Source organism: Oryza glaberrima, chromosome 6 (genome assembly GCF_000147395.1).
Source record: "Oryza glaberrima chromosome 6, OglaRS2, whole genome shotgun sequence".
NCBI classification, from domain to species: domain Eukaryota; kingdom Viridiplantae; phylum Streptophyta; class Magnoliopsida; order Poales; family Poaceae; genus Oryza; species Oryza glaberrima.
The window spans coordinates 2,946,177-2,961,502 of NC_068331.1; the positions used below are offsets into that span (position 1 = coordinate 2,946,177).

At 49.7% G+C, this 15,326-nt stretch overlaps 3 protein-coding genes across 3 annotated transcripts; all 3 read left to right on the top strand.

Annotated features, from left to right (window-relative positions):
- Nucleotides 1–6,122: 6,122 nt before the first annotated feature.
- On the top strand, nucleotides 6,123–7,839 carry LOC127775558 (GDSL esterase/lipase At5g45910-like). Its single transcript, XM_052301818.1, has 5 exons — nucleotides 6,123–6,447; nucleotides 6,527–6,751; nucleotides 6,862–7,010; nucleotides 7,104–7,401; nucleotides 7,498–7,839. The coding sequence occupies exons 1-5, from the start codon at nucleotides 6,123–6,125 to the stop codon at nucleotides 7,713–7,715; spliced, it is 1,215 nt and encodes a 404-aa protein (XP_052157778.1). The 3' UTR covers nucleotides 7,716–7,839.
- Nucleotides 7,840–8,006: 167 nt separating this feature from the next.
- LOC127775563 (transcription elongation factor 1 homolog) lies at nucleotides 8,007–8,423 on the top strand. Its single transcript, XM_052301822.1, has one exon. It carries the CDS (start codon nucleotides 8,097–8,099, stop codon nucleotides 8,421–8,423), a length of 327 nt encoding a protein of 108 aa, XP_052157782.1. The 5' UTR covers nucleotides 8,007–8,096.
- A 1,071-nt stretch (nucleotides 8,424–9,494) lies between these two features.
- On the top strand, nucleotides 9,495–14,616 carry LOC127775562 (probable beta-1,3-galactosyltransferase 14). Its single transcript, XM_052301821.1, has 7 exons — nucleotides 9,495–10,030; nucleotides 10,979–11,131; nucleotides 11,205–11,287; nucleotides 11,387–11,486; nucleotides 12,886–12,999; nucleotides 13,598–13,740; nucleotides 14,131–14,616. Exons 1-7 carry the CDS (start codon nucleotides 9,612–9,614, stop codon nucleotides 14,223–14,225), a joined length of 1,107 nt encoding a protein of 368 aa, XP_052157781.1. The 5' UTR covers nucleotides 9,495–9,611; the 3' UTR covers nucleotides 14,226–14,616.
- Nucleotides 14,617–15,326: the final 710 nt, after the last annotated feature.

Sequence of the window (15,326 nt, forward strand, 5' to 3'; positions counted from 1 at the left end):
CGGCCGGGAATCCAAAAGGATATCATCACATGGCCAGGTTGGCGCACCAGCCATGACAGCGGTTTGACCACCTCTGACTACGCTTATGATGAAGATGCTTGAGGCGCGATAACCGGGGGGTCACTTAGACCACGCCTCGATTCTCTCGCCTGCTACTCCTGCGACGGTAGCGGTGACGGTTTGCCCAACTTGCGCTTATGGCCGTTGCACACTCCACCTCGAGTGTGCCACTGACAGGCGCACTAAAGGTGGAAGCGGACGCAACGGGCGACGTGATGATTGGGCGCAGGATGCGAAGAGACAAATGCGGGCGCGAAGATCGTGAGGGCAGCTATGGGGGCGCGAAACGAGGAGGCGAGCGCGGATGAGGCGAGGATAAAAGGGGGCGGAGGAGGAGACTCTGCCTTCTTCCTTTCGCCAACCGCCCACTCGTTCTTTCGCTTCTCGAATTCTAATACTCTCGCCACCTCATACTGTCTCGTACTCCTCGCTCTCCACCATCTCTCCGCCGATTGCCATGGCCCAAGACACCGGCGACGCAGTGCTCCTGTCACGCCCCGAACTAGTCCCGAGCGGAACTAGCCCGTGACGCTCCAGATTAACCTGTTAATCGATACCAGTCCCAGGAAACAGTGCTGGTATCACAGGAAGACAGAATATCACATCAACAGAGGTCTCTTTATTATAGAGTAGGAGTACAGTCATGTTGGGCTACGGACAGATCCCGAGCTCACAACTGCATTTCAAAAGGGAAGCGGAAGCCAAGAATTGGACCAAACATCACAGGCGCGACTTGGGAACTAGGTCGAAACCCTAAAACTCATCGTATCCGGCTTGCTCCTGGAGGAACTCCTCGTCAGCGGGATCCGCTTCATCTTCTTCAACAACTGGGGGGGGATATGTATATAGGGCAAGGGTGAGTACGGGAGTACTCAGCAAGCCAGGGGAAATAAGTGTTTAATGCAGGCTTCAAAGGAAAGGCTGTTGTTTTTGCAATTGATTTTTATTTAAACTCCTTTTTGAAACAGCTAAGTGAGTGCTTCTCAAACGACACGGATGAGACAGTGCGTCGTGTCCGGTCGGAGTATGTGCAATGTATCAGTCTTTTGAATTGATCAAGTTTGGCACCCGGCCAACAGCTTTCAAACGGCCACCCGGGCCTGGCTGATCCCATCAGCCGCAGATTTTCCAACATCAAACCCATTCCTCAACAGCAAATTTCACAAGGCAGTAGTCAAACAAAACTACGCTAGGAATCACCTCACATGCACCCATGACCGTGGGCACGGCTGTTCGAACAGTTTAATAACCTCTGCAGAGGGGGTACACTTTACCCACACGACATTACTAACCCGGATCATCCAGCCCGTGCAGAACGGCCATGACTAGAGACCTTAAGGCTTTCATGACAAGGCATTTCGAAAGCCGACACAGGTTCACCATATGCCAACGAGAGGGGTCCCAGACCAACACCAGATTAGGTCCCAGACCATACTGTGCCAGGAAGTCCAGGGGTCCTCCCCGACACCACCCCGGCGAATCCACAGGTCTCTTGGCATCAAGGCTCCCCCGATTAGCTAATTACTCAGCCAGGGGTGTCCCATTCCACCCATGTGGTCGTACTTGTCTTATGTTCGGATGAAATTCCAAGGAAACGGTCCTTAAGTGCAAGAGCGGGAAACCGTACTCCCGGTACGTTCCCCGGTCCGCGATTTTGGAAATTCATTTAGTTCGCAAGCACCGACCCAAGTGTCGGGTTTTCCAAGTCTTTTGTAAAACCCCAAGTTTTACCCAAGATGTTTCTCAGATTTTAAGTTTGAAGGCGACCGTCGATACCCGTGCAGAGTGCATGATTACCGAGGCGCAACTAGGTGGTTACAAGGGAACATGGTATAACAATTACAATGGAAGGATCAGATGCAGCAAGTTAGGTAGGCACACCGGTCTGCCTTGCAGACGGTGAAAACAGATTAAGTGCAATCCTACCTATGCATAATATTTTTCAAGCAACATAATTAATTTCAAATATAGACTCAAGATGTTCAAAGGTGGCTTGCCTTGCTCGAGATCTTGAGCCTGATCCTCGAAATCCTCGCACTGCGGGTCTTCGGGCTCCGAAACTACACGCGAAACGGGACAACTCAACAAACGGCGAAAATAAAGCCCTATTATTGACCTCTAAGCATGCCATTAGATAGATCTCGAGATTTGAGGAATTTTGGAAGTTGAACGGAGTCAGACAAACTTACGGTTGGGAAGATATTGAATTTCTACGATTATTGGATTTTTGGTCTAAAGGAAAAGGATTTATTTAAACCCTTTTTGAAAAAGAAAGGAAAAGAAAAGAAAGAGGGAGGGAAATTAGACTTCCCTCGGGCGGCTAGGGCGCGGCCCGAGAGGAAGGGGCGGCTCGGCCGAGCTTAATGGGCCGGCCGGCCCAAGAGGGCGGCCCAAGGCGCGCGCGCGAGCGGGGAGGAGAGAGAGAGCCGGTGGGCCGGGTCCATCCCGCGTGGTCCCGGGTGGGACCCGCTTGTCAGCGACTCGGCTCACCGTGGGCGAGGTGCACGCGGGGCAAGTTAGGGTTTGGGGAGGGAGGCGCGGCGCATGCGCGCGGTTCGCGGAGGGCGCGGTACGGCGGGCCCACGCGCAGCCTCACGGCTCGCGGTGGACCGCGCGCACGGGGAGGGAAACGGAGGGGCGGCTGACTTGGTCGGTGGGTCCGGTCGCGGCCGAGGTGGCGCCGTCGTGGCGCCTACGTGGCTGCCACGCGGTCCGGCGGAAGGTAGACGACGACGCCAGCCGGAACGGACGGCGGACGACAGCGGCGAGCGGCGGAGCGAACCACGGCGATACAGGCGAAAGCGAGCACACCGGGGGGTTGCACGGGACGAGAGGAGACGAGCCAACGGCTCGGATTCGCCGGGGGATGCTCGCCGGCGGCGGATTTCGGTGGCGGCATCCGGCGGCGAGAGAAGGGGGAAACGGCGATGAGGTCACGAGGGGTCGATTCCCGGCGGTGAGAGCATCTACGCGGCTACGGGAATCCGTTGCTAGCGTCGGATTGGGCTGAGCTACGCCGAGCGAGGCCGGCGACGGCGGCGAGCACACGGCGGGCGGCGGCAACGGTCGGGGCGGCACCAGCTAGCTACGGGGAGGCTACTCGTGCTACTACCCGAGTCTAAGGGGAGGAGATGGAACGAGAAGGGAGAACGGAGTGAGACACTACCGTGCGGGGAAAGGGGCGCAGTGACGAGAACCGACGGCGCGGGAGTGATCTCTCCGGTCTCGGGCCGGGGAAGAGGAAGAAGACGAGCGCCCGGAGTCCCCTTCCATGTCCTCGCTCGTGCCGGTTCCTCCGACATGCGCGACGGCGAACGGCGACGGCGAACAGAGCACGGGAGGCGGCGACAATGGAGTGGAGATGATGGGACAAAACGAGAGGAGAAGGGAGAGAGAAGGCACCTGGGCCTTAAAGGGCGGCAATGTCGGTTTGGAAACCGACCTTGGGCGGTCAAGGGAGCGAGCTGGCGCTCGGCGCTCGCGGCCAAAACGGCGACAGGAGGGGGGAGGATGACGCCGGCGGGAGGGAAAAGGGGAAAAGGAGGAGAGGAAAGGGGGCTTGCCTCCTTGCCATTTCGGGAAAAGGAGGAGGGAGAGAGGGCGACGCGGCAGAGAGGGCGGGGGGGCTCTGCCTCCGTCCCTTGGAAGCTAGCGCGCGGAGAGGCGGGGCCGGGTTGTGACGACGGCGATGACGGCGGACCGGCTTGGATCGGAGCGGCGACACGGGCGGCAGGCGCGGGCAGGCGCGGCAGAGCCTGACGGCGGCGGCGACCAGGCGGTTGGCCACCACGGCGCGCGCGCGCGGGAAGCAACGGGCGGCGCGGCGATTTGGGCGGCATCGGCGGGAGGCGGCAGCGAGGGCGGGGCGCTCGGCTCGGTGCGGCTCCCGCGCACGCGCGGGCAGCGCTCGGGCAGAGCGGGGGGGGGGGGAGCGAGAGAGAGGGAGAGAGAGAGAGAGAGAGAGAGAGAGCCGGGGAGGGAGGGGGAGATGGGCCGAGAGGGATTCGGCCCATCGAACCCTAGGGAGGCGAAATAGACTTTTGCGGAGGGATTTGATTTGGGAAGGATTTGGATTCGGGATTGAACTCGACGACCGATCGGGGATTTGAGATCTGAGATGGCACGGACACTAGACAACAAGCAAAGAAACGGATTTCGCAATTAGGGTTTTTAAGAGATAGTTTTCCCGCTAGGCGCCACGACGGAACGGGCGCTACAGCTCCCTTCCTCCCGCATCACGGCAGACAGGCACCTTAGCCTTCCTCGCAAGATCATGCCGGACGGTGCCGTCGTGCGGGCGGGATAGTCGCGGCCGCGGCCGCGATACCCGAAGCGATCTGTACACCTCTTGTCCTTCGCCATGGCGGGCTTGATCCCGCCGTTCTCCAGATTCTTCCATGAAGTTCTGGATTTTTACGAGATTCAGGACTTGCATCTCGCACCTAACTCCGTGATGACGCTGGCCATCTTCGCGCATTTGTGCGAGATGCAAGGCCTGAATCTCGTAGAAATCCAGAACTTCATGGAAGAATCTAGAGAACGGCCAACCTGCAGAGTCACGTGGCCGGAGGGAAAGTAATCCCCCTCTACTTCTCATACCCTCAGGCCCATATCTCCGACAAAACCCGACCTAGGTATCGAATCCGGTACTTATAGGTATCAAACCCAATACTTAGGTATTAGACTTGGTATTCATAGGTATCATACTCGGTACTTGGGTATCCGACCCAGTACGTACAGGTATCGAAACTGATACTCATAGGTATCAGATCAGATACCCGATACCCGGGTATCCGATCCGATACTCATAGGTATCATACGAGATACCGGATCCAGTACTCATAGGTATCAAACCTGACCTAGGTATCGAATCCGGTACTCATAGGTAGGTATCAAACCCGATACTTAGGTATCAGACTTGGTATTCATAAGTATCATACTCGGTACCTGGGTATTCGACCCGTTACGCATAGATATTAGAACAAATACTCATAGGTATCAGATCAGATACCCGATACCCGAGTATCCGATCTGGTACTCATAGGTATCAGACGCGATACCTAGTTATCGGATCCGGTACTTATTGGTATCAGACCCGATAACTCGGCATCAGATCTTGTATTTATAGGTTTCATACTTGGTACCTAGGTATTCGATCCAGTACCTGGATATCAGATATGATAATCTAGCATATATGTATCACATACTAGAGTTTCTAAGATGTGGTATAACCAAGAGCCCAACATGACATATCTAATTAGAATACATTGTATCAATATATAATCTAGGTAATTTTTTGTCTGGTCTAATCCGTGCATGGTATAGGACACATGCAAATAGATGCAACCCATCTTAGACAAATAGCTAGGCTACTAGGCTCTGCCATAATAAGTACCCTACATAGCTAGGGTACGGGACTACTAGTAGCTATTACAGGGATTTGACATGCACAGCAAGCTAGTAGTACTTTCGGTTTTATTTAATAGCTAGGCTAGTATCAAAGGCAGGACAGGCATGCTGGGTATTAGCTAGCTGTCAGGAATAAAACTATACACTGATACACACAGCAAACATGCGTGATGATAATCCTAGCAGCACGCGACATACTCGGGAGAAGCCGGCACGCGGGGCCGCGTCATGGGGGATAAGCGGTATACCGTTCAACAGTATACCGTTGTGTAGTCTTTCTCTTTTAGTAATCAGGGAGTCGAGATATCCGGTATTGTGGTTTAGGGATACGAATTAGATTAAGCCTCTAGTTAAGGGAGTCAAAGTGAACTTACTTTACGGCAGAACACTTTCCGGCCGAGATAGCCCAGTAAGGCCCATGGGCCTTGTCGTGCCGGCCCAGCCCGGTCTATCGGTTGCAACATGCAAACGTTGCGCAGCTTAGCCTTAGCCCAACGATGACGACGAGATATCAGACGTGTACGTGTGTACAAAAGCACAGCAACAATGGCGGCGAGGTGACGTCACTGCTCATTAAACCAACCAAGACCAAGTGTATATAATGTAAGTATGCCACTGTCTCTCGTCGTCACTGAGCTGTGGCGTTGCGAGTGATGGCGCGGCGAGGAGGCGCGCTTGCCGCCGCCGCCGTCGACGTCGTCGGCAGCGTGCTGGTGGTTTGCTGCCTCTGCTGGTGCGCCGTGCAGCCGGCGTTGGCCGGCGGCGTCGGCGGCGGCGGCGGCGATGGTGGGATGAGGTGCAAGTACAACGCCATGTTCGTGTTCGGGGACTCGCTGGCGGACACGGGGAACATCTGCGTGAATAAGTCGGCGGCGGCGACGCTGCTGCTGACGTTCGCGCAGCCGCCGTACGGGATGACCTACTTCGGCCACCCCACCTGCCGCTGCTCCGACGGCCGCCTCGTCGTCGACTTCCTCGGTAAGCACACGCATCCGCCGCCGTCGCCGCCGCCGCCATTGCTGATTGATGCCAAGATTCGCCTGCATTGCCAATGCAGCGCAGGAGCTGGGGTTGCCGCTGCTGCCGCCGTCGAAGCGGAGCGGCGGCGGCGGCGACTTCCGGCGAGGCGCCAACATGGCCATCGTCGGCGCCACCGCCCTCGACTTCGACTTCCTCAAGTCCATCGGCCTCGGCTACCCGATCTGGAACAACGGCGCCATGAACGTCCAGCTCCAGTGGTTCCACCACCTTCTCCCCTCCATCTGCGCCACACAACCACAGGGTAAAAATCAAATTCTAAATCTGAATCAAAATTCAAATCGATCGAATTACTCCCATTTTTTCTTCAGCTAATCAATCGCTCACGAGCTAATTACTCTAAGTGTTCATCAGGTTGCAGAGCCTACTTGTCCAAGTCACTCTTCCTGTTCGGCTCGCTCGGCGGCAACGACTACAACGCCATGCTGTTCTTCGGCTTCACCGTCGATCAGGCCAGGAATTACACGCCCAAGATCGTCGACACCATCATCACCGGCGTCGAGGCAATCAACCAACCAACCAATGAATCATCCAGAAAATGTTGTTCACTTTCTTGGTCGATCTGATCTTCCGCGCGCGATTGCAATCGTTTGCAGAAGCTGATTGCGATGGGCGCGGCGGAGATCGTGGTGCCAGGGGTGATGCCGGTGGGGTGCTTCCCGCTCTACCTGACCATGCTCCGGAGCAGCAACGAGTCGGACTACGACGAGCACGGATGCCTCCGGCCGCTCAACGATCTGGCCATCCACCACAACGCGCTGCTGCAGGCGAGGCTCGCCGGACTCCAGGCCAGGTACAGGTCGGCGGCGGCGGCGGCGCCGGCGCCGGTGAGGATCATGTACGCCGACTACTACACCATGGTCGCCCAGATGCTGCACACGCCGGCGCGCTTCGGTAACGATTAATCGATCTTGGAGAGGCATGTTTGGTTTGAGTTGGTGGTTGTGATCTGATGTGATGGGGGTGGCAATGGCGGCGGCGGCGGCGCAGGGTTCAGGAGCGGGATGACGGCGTGCTGCGGCGCCGGCGGCGGGGAGTACAACTACGAGTTCGAGGCGCGGTGCGGGATGAAGGGCGCGGCGGCGTGCCGTGACCCGTCGAGGCACGTGTGCTGGGACGGCGTCCACACGACGGAGGCGGCGAACCGGCTCGTCGCCGGCGGCTGGCTCAGGGGACCCTACTGCCACCCTCCCATCCTGCACCACTAGAACCATCGATCAACTGCACCACCTGCCGCCGCCATGGATGGATGCATGAACCAAACCAAGAAAACACTAGGCTTAATTAATAATCAATCAATTAATCATCATCTCTTGATCCAAGTCAAGTGTAGCCGCAGAACGAACTGCAAATTTGCAAAATCGATATGGAAGAAATGATTTTAATTAGTCCGTACTAATTGGACACTTAATTTGCTTAATGCGGGCCGTGTTCGTGAAGGAGTCCGAGTCCGACGCGAACTGGGAAGAGCTCCCGATATAAGCACGCGCGGCGCCGCCTCGACGATCAATCGTTTCGCATTCGCCGATCGATTCGCCGCCGGGAGCAGAAGCAAGAAAGCAAGGGCATCGTCGGCGTCGGAGTCGGAGATGGGGAAGAGGAAGTCTCGGGTGTCGAAGATGATAGCGACGGCGAAGAAGGCGGCGCCGAAGCTGGAGACGGCGTTCAGCTGCCCGTTCTGCGACCACGGCGGCGCGGTGGAGTGCAGCATCGACATCAAGCACATGATCGCCGAGGCCTCCTGCTTCGTCTGCCAGGCGCGCTACTCCACCACCGCCCACGCGCTCACCGAGCCCATCGACGTCTACAGCGAGTGGATCGACCAGTGCGAGCTCGCCAAAGCCGCCGCCGCCGCCGGCGACGACGACGACGACCACCACCACCACCACCACCGCAAGACCAAGCGCCGCAGCTAAGCTAACTTAGCTGACGGCGGCAGAAGAGCTAGCAGAGATGTAACCGTGCTGCAATTGATTTGTCGGACAATTTTCTCTGGCTCGAATACAGTAATTATTGTGTTGTAACTTGGTTTTACCATTGTAATCGCTGTGGATTTGAATAAAATTCAGTTAGTTGGGATTTGTTGTTCATCTCCGGTTCCCTGAACGTGTATTAGGAGAAGCACTTGAGTACGCATTTGATGTAAACGAAAAAAAAGAAGATAATAGTTGTATGTGTGCAACTAGAAAAAATAATTATATACTCCCTTCGTTCCTATCCCAAGCCAAATTTATTCAAGTTATTAAACCAAAGCTTTTCAAAAAAAAAAATTAACATATAGAACACCAGATTACTTTCATTAAATCTACAACTGAATAATATATATATTTATAACTTGAAAAGATGCCCGTGTGTTGTAACGGGTGAATGCTATTATAATTTTTTTATTATTGTTATACGGTTTGGCTAGGGTGAAATCCACTGTGGGAATTCGCTTAGATATTTTTTTTTCTAGAAAATCATGAGCTGCAATTAGGAGTTCAACATTCATCTAAAGTTAGCATGCAAGTTTTTTTAAAAGAGATTTTTTATATGACTTTTTTTGTATTTTCAAAAGGAAACGAACTTAAAATCCGACTAAAATACGGATTTGTATTTCCAAAAGCGAACAAATTTAAAACTGGCTCAAATACGAACGACGTGCCAAAATACCGCAAAAACATCTTTAATTTTTATAATAGTGGAGATATATCTGTTTTGTACTACAAGAGTTGCTACATTTTTTTTTTGAAATTGTTGCTACATTGATTAAACTTGATTGAGAACAAAACCAAAACGTTTTATAATACGCAACAGAAGGATCACGTACAATTCCAGTTTCAAATAAAATTCGAACGAAATTCTAGGCCCATTTCGAATTACAGCCCTCCAAAATTTGCCGGTGAAATCATCTTGGGCTGAATCTTAGTGGGCTACCAGTTGGGCTCAACACAGCCCCTCTATCTCTCTCTACCAACTCAAAACAAAAAGGAGGAGAAGCAGCAAACGCGGCCGCACCCAGCGTCCACCACCACCCCTTCCACCTCCTCGTCTCCCCCCGGCTCCGATCCGGCGCGCCTCGCCGTCAACCCACGCGGCGGCGCGGCGGCGAGTTCGCCGAAGCCATGCCGAGCTCGCCGAAGGTCTTCTCCTCGGCGACCACCTCCCGCCGCGCCACGCTCCGCCGCATCCTCTCCACCCCGGCCTTCTCCGCCGCCTGCCTCCTCTTCGGCCTCGCGGGCTTCCTCGCCGCCGCGCTCTCCTTCTCCTGGTCGCCGGGGAGCGCGCCGCGCGCCCGCTGCCCGGACTCCTCCCGCCCGCTCTCCGTCTCCGTCGCGTGGGACCGCCGGCCCGGGGATGCGTCCGCCGGGGCCGTGGCGGCGGCGGGCGCCGCCGTGGATCTCCCGGCGTCGCACGCCACCGGGTCGCGCGGGAGGCACAAGGTGATGGCCTTCGTCGGGATCTTCACCGGGTTCGGCTCCGTCGGGCGGCGACGCGCGCTGCGGCGGACGTGGCTCCCCGCGGATCGGCAGGGTCTCCTTCGGTTAGTCGCTGGTACCACAGTTTGCTAGTTCGTGTCTGCTTGTGTTGCTCGAGATCTGGCTTTAGTTTTAGGTGTTCAACTGTTGATGTTGCTGGTTACCTAATTACGGGAGTGGAGCGGAAATAGTTACTGATTAGATTTTAGTACGTAGGTAATCTAATTTGTTCATTTCTATGATCTTAGATGTAATTTTACGGTTCGTTGTCAAATAAACATGAGATAGAGATCACTCATCACTATAAGGTTGTAGAATTGACTCCAAGTTTGCTTTAGTGAGATCTGCTTATTGGTATGGCCCATTGCTAGCTCTAATTCATCTATAGCCAATCTAATAGCCAATTCATACAATAGTTGCTTACTATACTATCAATGCCCCACCTACCATACACACATTATGTCCTGGAGTCCGTGCTGTAGCTGGCTACAAATCTGTAGCCCGCTGCTCTTCTCTCTCTTCCTTTATCTCTTTAAAATATGTTTACAGCTAGCTTATAGCCTGCTATTGTACCTGCTCTTAATTCATTCCATCTGTTCTCATTGTTTTCGAGGAAGAATTATGCTGCTATTCTTGAAGAAGGGATTGATCATGTGGATTTGTTAGTTTTTTTTTTTCTCTAGTACTTATGTCGTGAGATCCAACTATAAGTCTACAATGTACATGAAAATGCACATGGAGGTTCCGGAATATATTTAATTCGTAGGTTCAATAAACTTTGACTAAAGCGGCCTGCCAGCTGAAACCAGCTCCATGCTGCCTAGTAGATGAGCAGCCATTAACTGTTTTGCTTCGGTTTCAGCCTAAGTGGACTTTTGTTGTCCAAAAGTCCAACCATTCTTAATAAAGAGATGATCATCACCATCTCTGTTTCTGTATTTCAGTTTCTGTTAATGGTGATTTTGGCTAACTGCCATTACAATAGTTGTATTTTTGTGTTCACTGTATTACAGATTGGAGGAAGCAACTGGTCTGGCATTCAGATTTGTGATTGGAAAAAGTAATGACAAGTCTAAGATGGCAGCTTTAGAAAGAGAGGTTCAAGAATACGATGATTTCGTGCTTTTAGATCTGGAGGAGGAGTATAGCAAGCTTCCGTACAAAACGTAAATAGCAGAACTATTATCATATGCTTTTGTTATTTCTTCAGAAAGATGCTGATTTATTCTTATGTTGTAGGTTAGCTTACTTTAAGGCTGCGTATGCATTGTATGACTCTGACTTCTATGTTAAAGCTGATGATGATATCTACTTGAGACCAGGTGCATACCAATGCCCTACATATCCTCTTACAGATTTTGACTTGGATATCATATTTTTTTTAATGGCTGGCACTTTCATTACTGATATCTATTCTGCAGATAGACTTTCATTGCTTTTGGCTAAGGAGCGTTCACATACACAAACATACATTGGATGCATGAAGAAGGGGCCTGTTTTTACTGACCCAAAGCTGAAATGGTCAGTTCTGTTATTTAGTCTTGTATGACATAATGAACCCCTTTTATGCCATATTGTTTTTTTTTATTGAGAAAGTTTAACTCTATGAAGAAATGCATAAAGCATCGTGGCTCATGCTAAGCAAATGTAAATTAGATAATAAAGAAATTTTTTCGTCCAGATGCGACCCTCACACCTCCACAAAAAAGTTAATAATTTTATGGTGTCAAAAAATATTTCATCACTGTATAAATATGAACTGAAAATAACTCAGTTTCAGATTCGTAATTACGTGTTTACTTCCTCCGTTTCACAATGTAAGTCATTCTAGCATTTCCTATATTCATATTGATGTTAATGAATTTAGATAGATATAGATGTCTATATTCATTAACATCAATATGAATGCGGAATATGCTAGAATGACTTACATTGTGAAACGGAGGGAGTATGTTATATTGTACAAAACCAGAACTGCTGGTACCTCAATATCCGGATGGTTTCTCATAAAGTTAAGCACAGACCACACTAGATATGGTGTGTAAAGCAAGCACTTGATCTGTAGGGTTGGAAGGCGAAGGAAAGGATTAGCAAGGAACGTGTTTACTTGATTGTTTTTCAGATGTTAATGCGCATGTATCCCAAACTAGATGAATACTCCGTCGCGTTGCTGCGGAAAATTAAGTTGCATAATATGTACAAATAAGATGTAATTTGATTATCAAAACTAAAACAATTTGATACAATTTTGAGCCTAAAAATAATTGAGATTGCATGTTTTTAAGAGAGAAGAAAGAAGAGACAATTTGGATCATACATCTATCATCCAAAGGCTAGAAATAATTGGGGTGATGTGGCTTAATGAGAGGAGAGAAATAGCATTAACTACACTTAGTGGGGATGAACTATGGAAGTATAAAGGATTCCTGAATCCTAACGACTTTTGTCAGGTTCAACATCTTATCAGTATTATTCGAGGATCAAAGAAAATCATATATATCCTTCATCAGTTCTGTATTTTGTCACACGCTCCACCCTCCAATTCACCAGTGCAGCTGTCATTTTTGAATCTGTGCTTAAAATATTGCTAGCTTAGCTGTGCAAGCACTCTTGTGATCCTACAAGTTGGTGCAAGCACAAAGTGTTCAGTTTGTGAGTCTATTCCCTCCAACGTGATTTTCAGTTTCCTCTTTGCTATTATAGTTTTAAGACAGTTGTTAGCTTAGCTTTTAGGGTAGTATAGACAGAATTCTATAACCAAGGCATGTTGCTGTGGCAAATGGTGTGAGGGCATATATGCTGAGTATACCACATGCTGTTTGGACTTCAGACTTTCTATTGTTCCACACAGCAAAAATATTCCATGTACCATCATCAATGACTGCTTATCATATTGTTTCTGCTCGTTTTCCAAATGCAGGTATGAGCCACAATCCTTTTTGCTCGGATCAGAATACTTCCTTCATGCATATGGGCCTATTTACGCTTTATCAGCCGATGTGGTGGCAAGCTTGGTTGCCTTGAGGAACAACAGGTAATTAACAGTACTCATCCTATCTTATTGTGAAGCAGCATTCTTCAACTTGCCTTCTCAAACCAGTTAGCCTATGAAATAGTATTCAATGTTGGTTTGGGTCTATGGTTTCCCTGCTTTGATGGCCAGTGATGGTGAGGCCACCGCTCACTGTATGACTAACATGAGCAACACTACTGCACTGCAAACCCATATACTTCTGTAAAGAAGTTGTATTGACTGTTACTGCTGTCTTACTGGCTTTCATATTAGCCTTGTTCCCACAATTCTGAGCTATTCTTGGTAGTTTTAGCCCTCTCATGTAAAAGAAGTGGTGTTTCTTTTCAGCAAAACTTTCCCTTTTTTGGCTCAACAAATTAAGAGCAAAGGGAAATAGTGTGTGGTTATTGATTAATTGCTCACAATATATTAAACTCAGAAGCCCTGGAGCCTAAAGTAAACATACTACATGGTTATGTCATTGGCTTCAGCAATAGAAGTTTCGTACATAAGACTGTTGTTGCATTCATGTTTTTCATTTTGCATCACTGTTAAACTTCATCCACGATCGAGTCACGTTATATGTTTGTTTAATGGATTCTCACATATGTTTCTCCAGTTTCCGTATGTTCAGCAATGAGGATGTTACTATTGGATCCTGGATGCTTGCTATGAACGTCAACCATGAGAACACACATGCACTTTGTTCACCTGAGTGCACAGAGTCTTCAATTGCTGTTTGGGATATTCCAAAATGTTCAGGTTATTTACTTTCTTGACTCTTATATTGATGTCATTTGAAGTGGAAGTGCTTGGTGAATTATCTTTTTTCCTTATCTATATATTTGCGTGGCCCTTAAAGTATTATCACATCACACTTTCCTTTTGATCAACTTCAACATCACAAAGGCCGTAGCCCATATAGGTCTGTGAAGCTGAGAATCAATAAAGTTAACATTAACCTGCACAAGTATTGCATAGTACTAAAAAACCAAACTATTGTTAGGAAGATGAATAAAAGTGAGGGATGTGCTTGTGCAGAAGCTGGTTCTGAAACTTGCAAAGCATTGTTTTTCTCAAGGACGCTAATGCCTAAGATCTTTCAGTCTAGCTGACGCATGCTAACATGTTCCCAAATCTATCATCATCCAGGGCTATGCCACCCGGAGGTAAAGATGCTGGAGCTTCATCGAAGGAAGGAATGTACAGGTGGTCCATCTGCGGTGTCTGAATCTGACGACCGATAAATTATCGTCCCTACACGGACTACAGTCCAGGCAACATGATGACAGAATGGTTGACCACTGACGCCTCGAATGGATTGCCCGAGCATTCACTGACTTCACCAGGCACAATCATTGCCTGGGGCGCGCCGTCCAGGCAGCCAACACCGCCGATTTCAGGCGTCAGATACACGGGATCACGGAGCTCTTGTTCCACATTCTTGTCACATTCTCATTTGCTTATGACTTCAGAACTTGGTAGTATATTCTTGCCAGGAATGCTCATCATGTGCCCTTGTGAAGCAGTTTTGATGTATAGTAGTAAAGTGCATCACAAATTAACACACAGTTTCTATGCTTCGTACTTTTGAATATATTTTTTTAACCTTCGCTATACGTAACATCCTTCAACCTCTATGGTAGGCTTGGTTCTGTGTTTCAATCCTACGCATGCCATGTTTTTATTTCTTTTTTTTTTTGTTTACTGCGTTTATGTAAGTATAAATCAGCCGCTCTGATTGATGCTTCATGCTTGTACTTGCTTGTGTGCCCTGTCCTAGTTTGCAAATGTGCATCACTATCATAATCAATAGATGTGTTAGGCAATCAAATACGAAGATTCGTCTCCTCCCAAGGATGGGTCGCCGTTGGATTTAATTCCAACAGCTACGAATAATTCAGGCCATCCCACTTGCGTCACCCACATGCCCTGCATATTACTCCATCTCATGTATTCAAGTCGATTTGATGCAACTAGCTAGATTCAACAGTAGGAGAGCGAGTGCATCACTATGCAAGAGTAGCTTGCTTTCCTTTTGCATTATTGTACTTGGAGCATATGCTGCATATCTATCTATCCTTGGATAAATTTGCTCAGGTTTTCCTTCCCCAGTAGGAGGGTCCAATTTGTTCATCAACCTAGTGGTTAGTTAGCTAAAAGTTTGCAATGAGAAGAAAACACTGTCACTGTCACTTTCAGAGTCTCTGACTAATAATGACAAGACCGTCTCAGACAGGATGACCATCAGAGTGAATTTTCTGCAGTTGCTTTTCCTAAAGCACAGACCACATGCCCCTGGCCAGGCAAAAGATCCAAACATAAGCTGCCATGGCAAAAAAGTCTCT

What these genes read in the sequence shown, in the direction of transcription:
- LOC127775558 (XM_052301818.1), top strand. Translation starts at nt 6,123, where the DNA reads ATGGCGCGGCGAGGAGGCGCGCTTGCCGCCGCCGCCGTCGACGTCGTC. An exon ending in CCTCGTCGTCGACTTCCTCG is followed by an intron (nt 6,448 to 6,526) that starts GTAAGCACACGC and finishes TTGCCAATGCAG; the next exon opens with CGCAGGAGCTGGGGTTGCCG. An exon ending in GCACACGCCGGCGCGCTTCG is followed by an intron (nt 7,402 to 7,497) that starts GTAACGATTAAT and finishes GCGGCGGCGCAG; the next exon opens with GGTTCAGGAGCGGGATGACG.
- LOC127775563 (XM_052301822.1), top strand. Translation starts at nt 8,097, where the DNA reads ATGGGGAAGAGGAAGTCTCGGGTGTCGAAGATGATAGCGACGGCGAAG.
- LOC127775562 (XM_052301821.1), top strand. Translation starts at nt 9,612, where the DNA reads ATGCCGAGCTCGCCGAAGGTCTTCTCCTCGGCGACCACCTCCCGCCGC. An exon ending in ACTGACCCAAAGCTGAAATG is followed by an intron (nt 11,487 to 12,885) that starts GTCAGTTCTGTT and finishes TTCCAAATGCAG; the next exon opens with GTATGAGCCACAATCCTTTT. An exon ending in GTTGCCTTGAGGAACAACAG is followed by an intron (nt 13,000 to 13,597) that starts GTAATTAACAGT and finishes ATGTTTCTCCAG; the next exon opens with TTTCCGTATGTTCAGCAATG.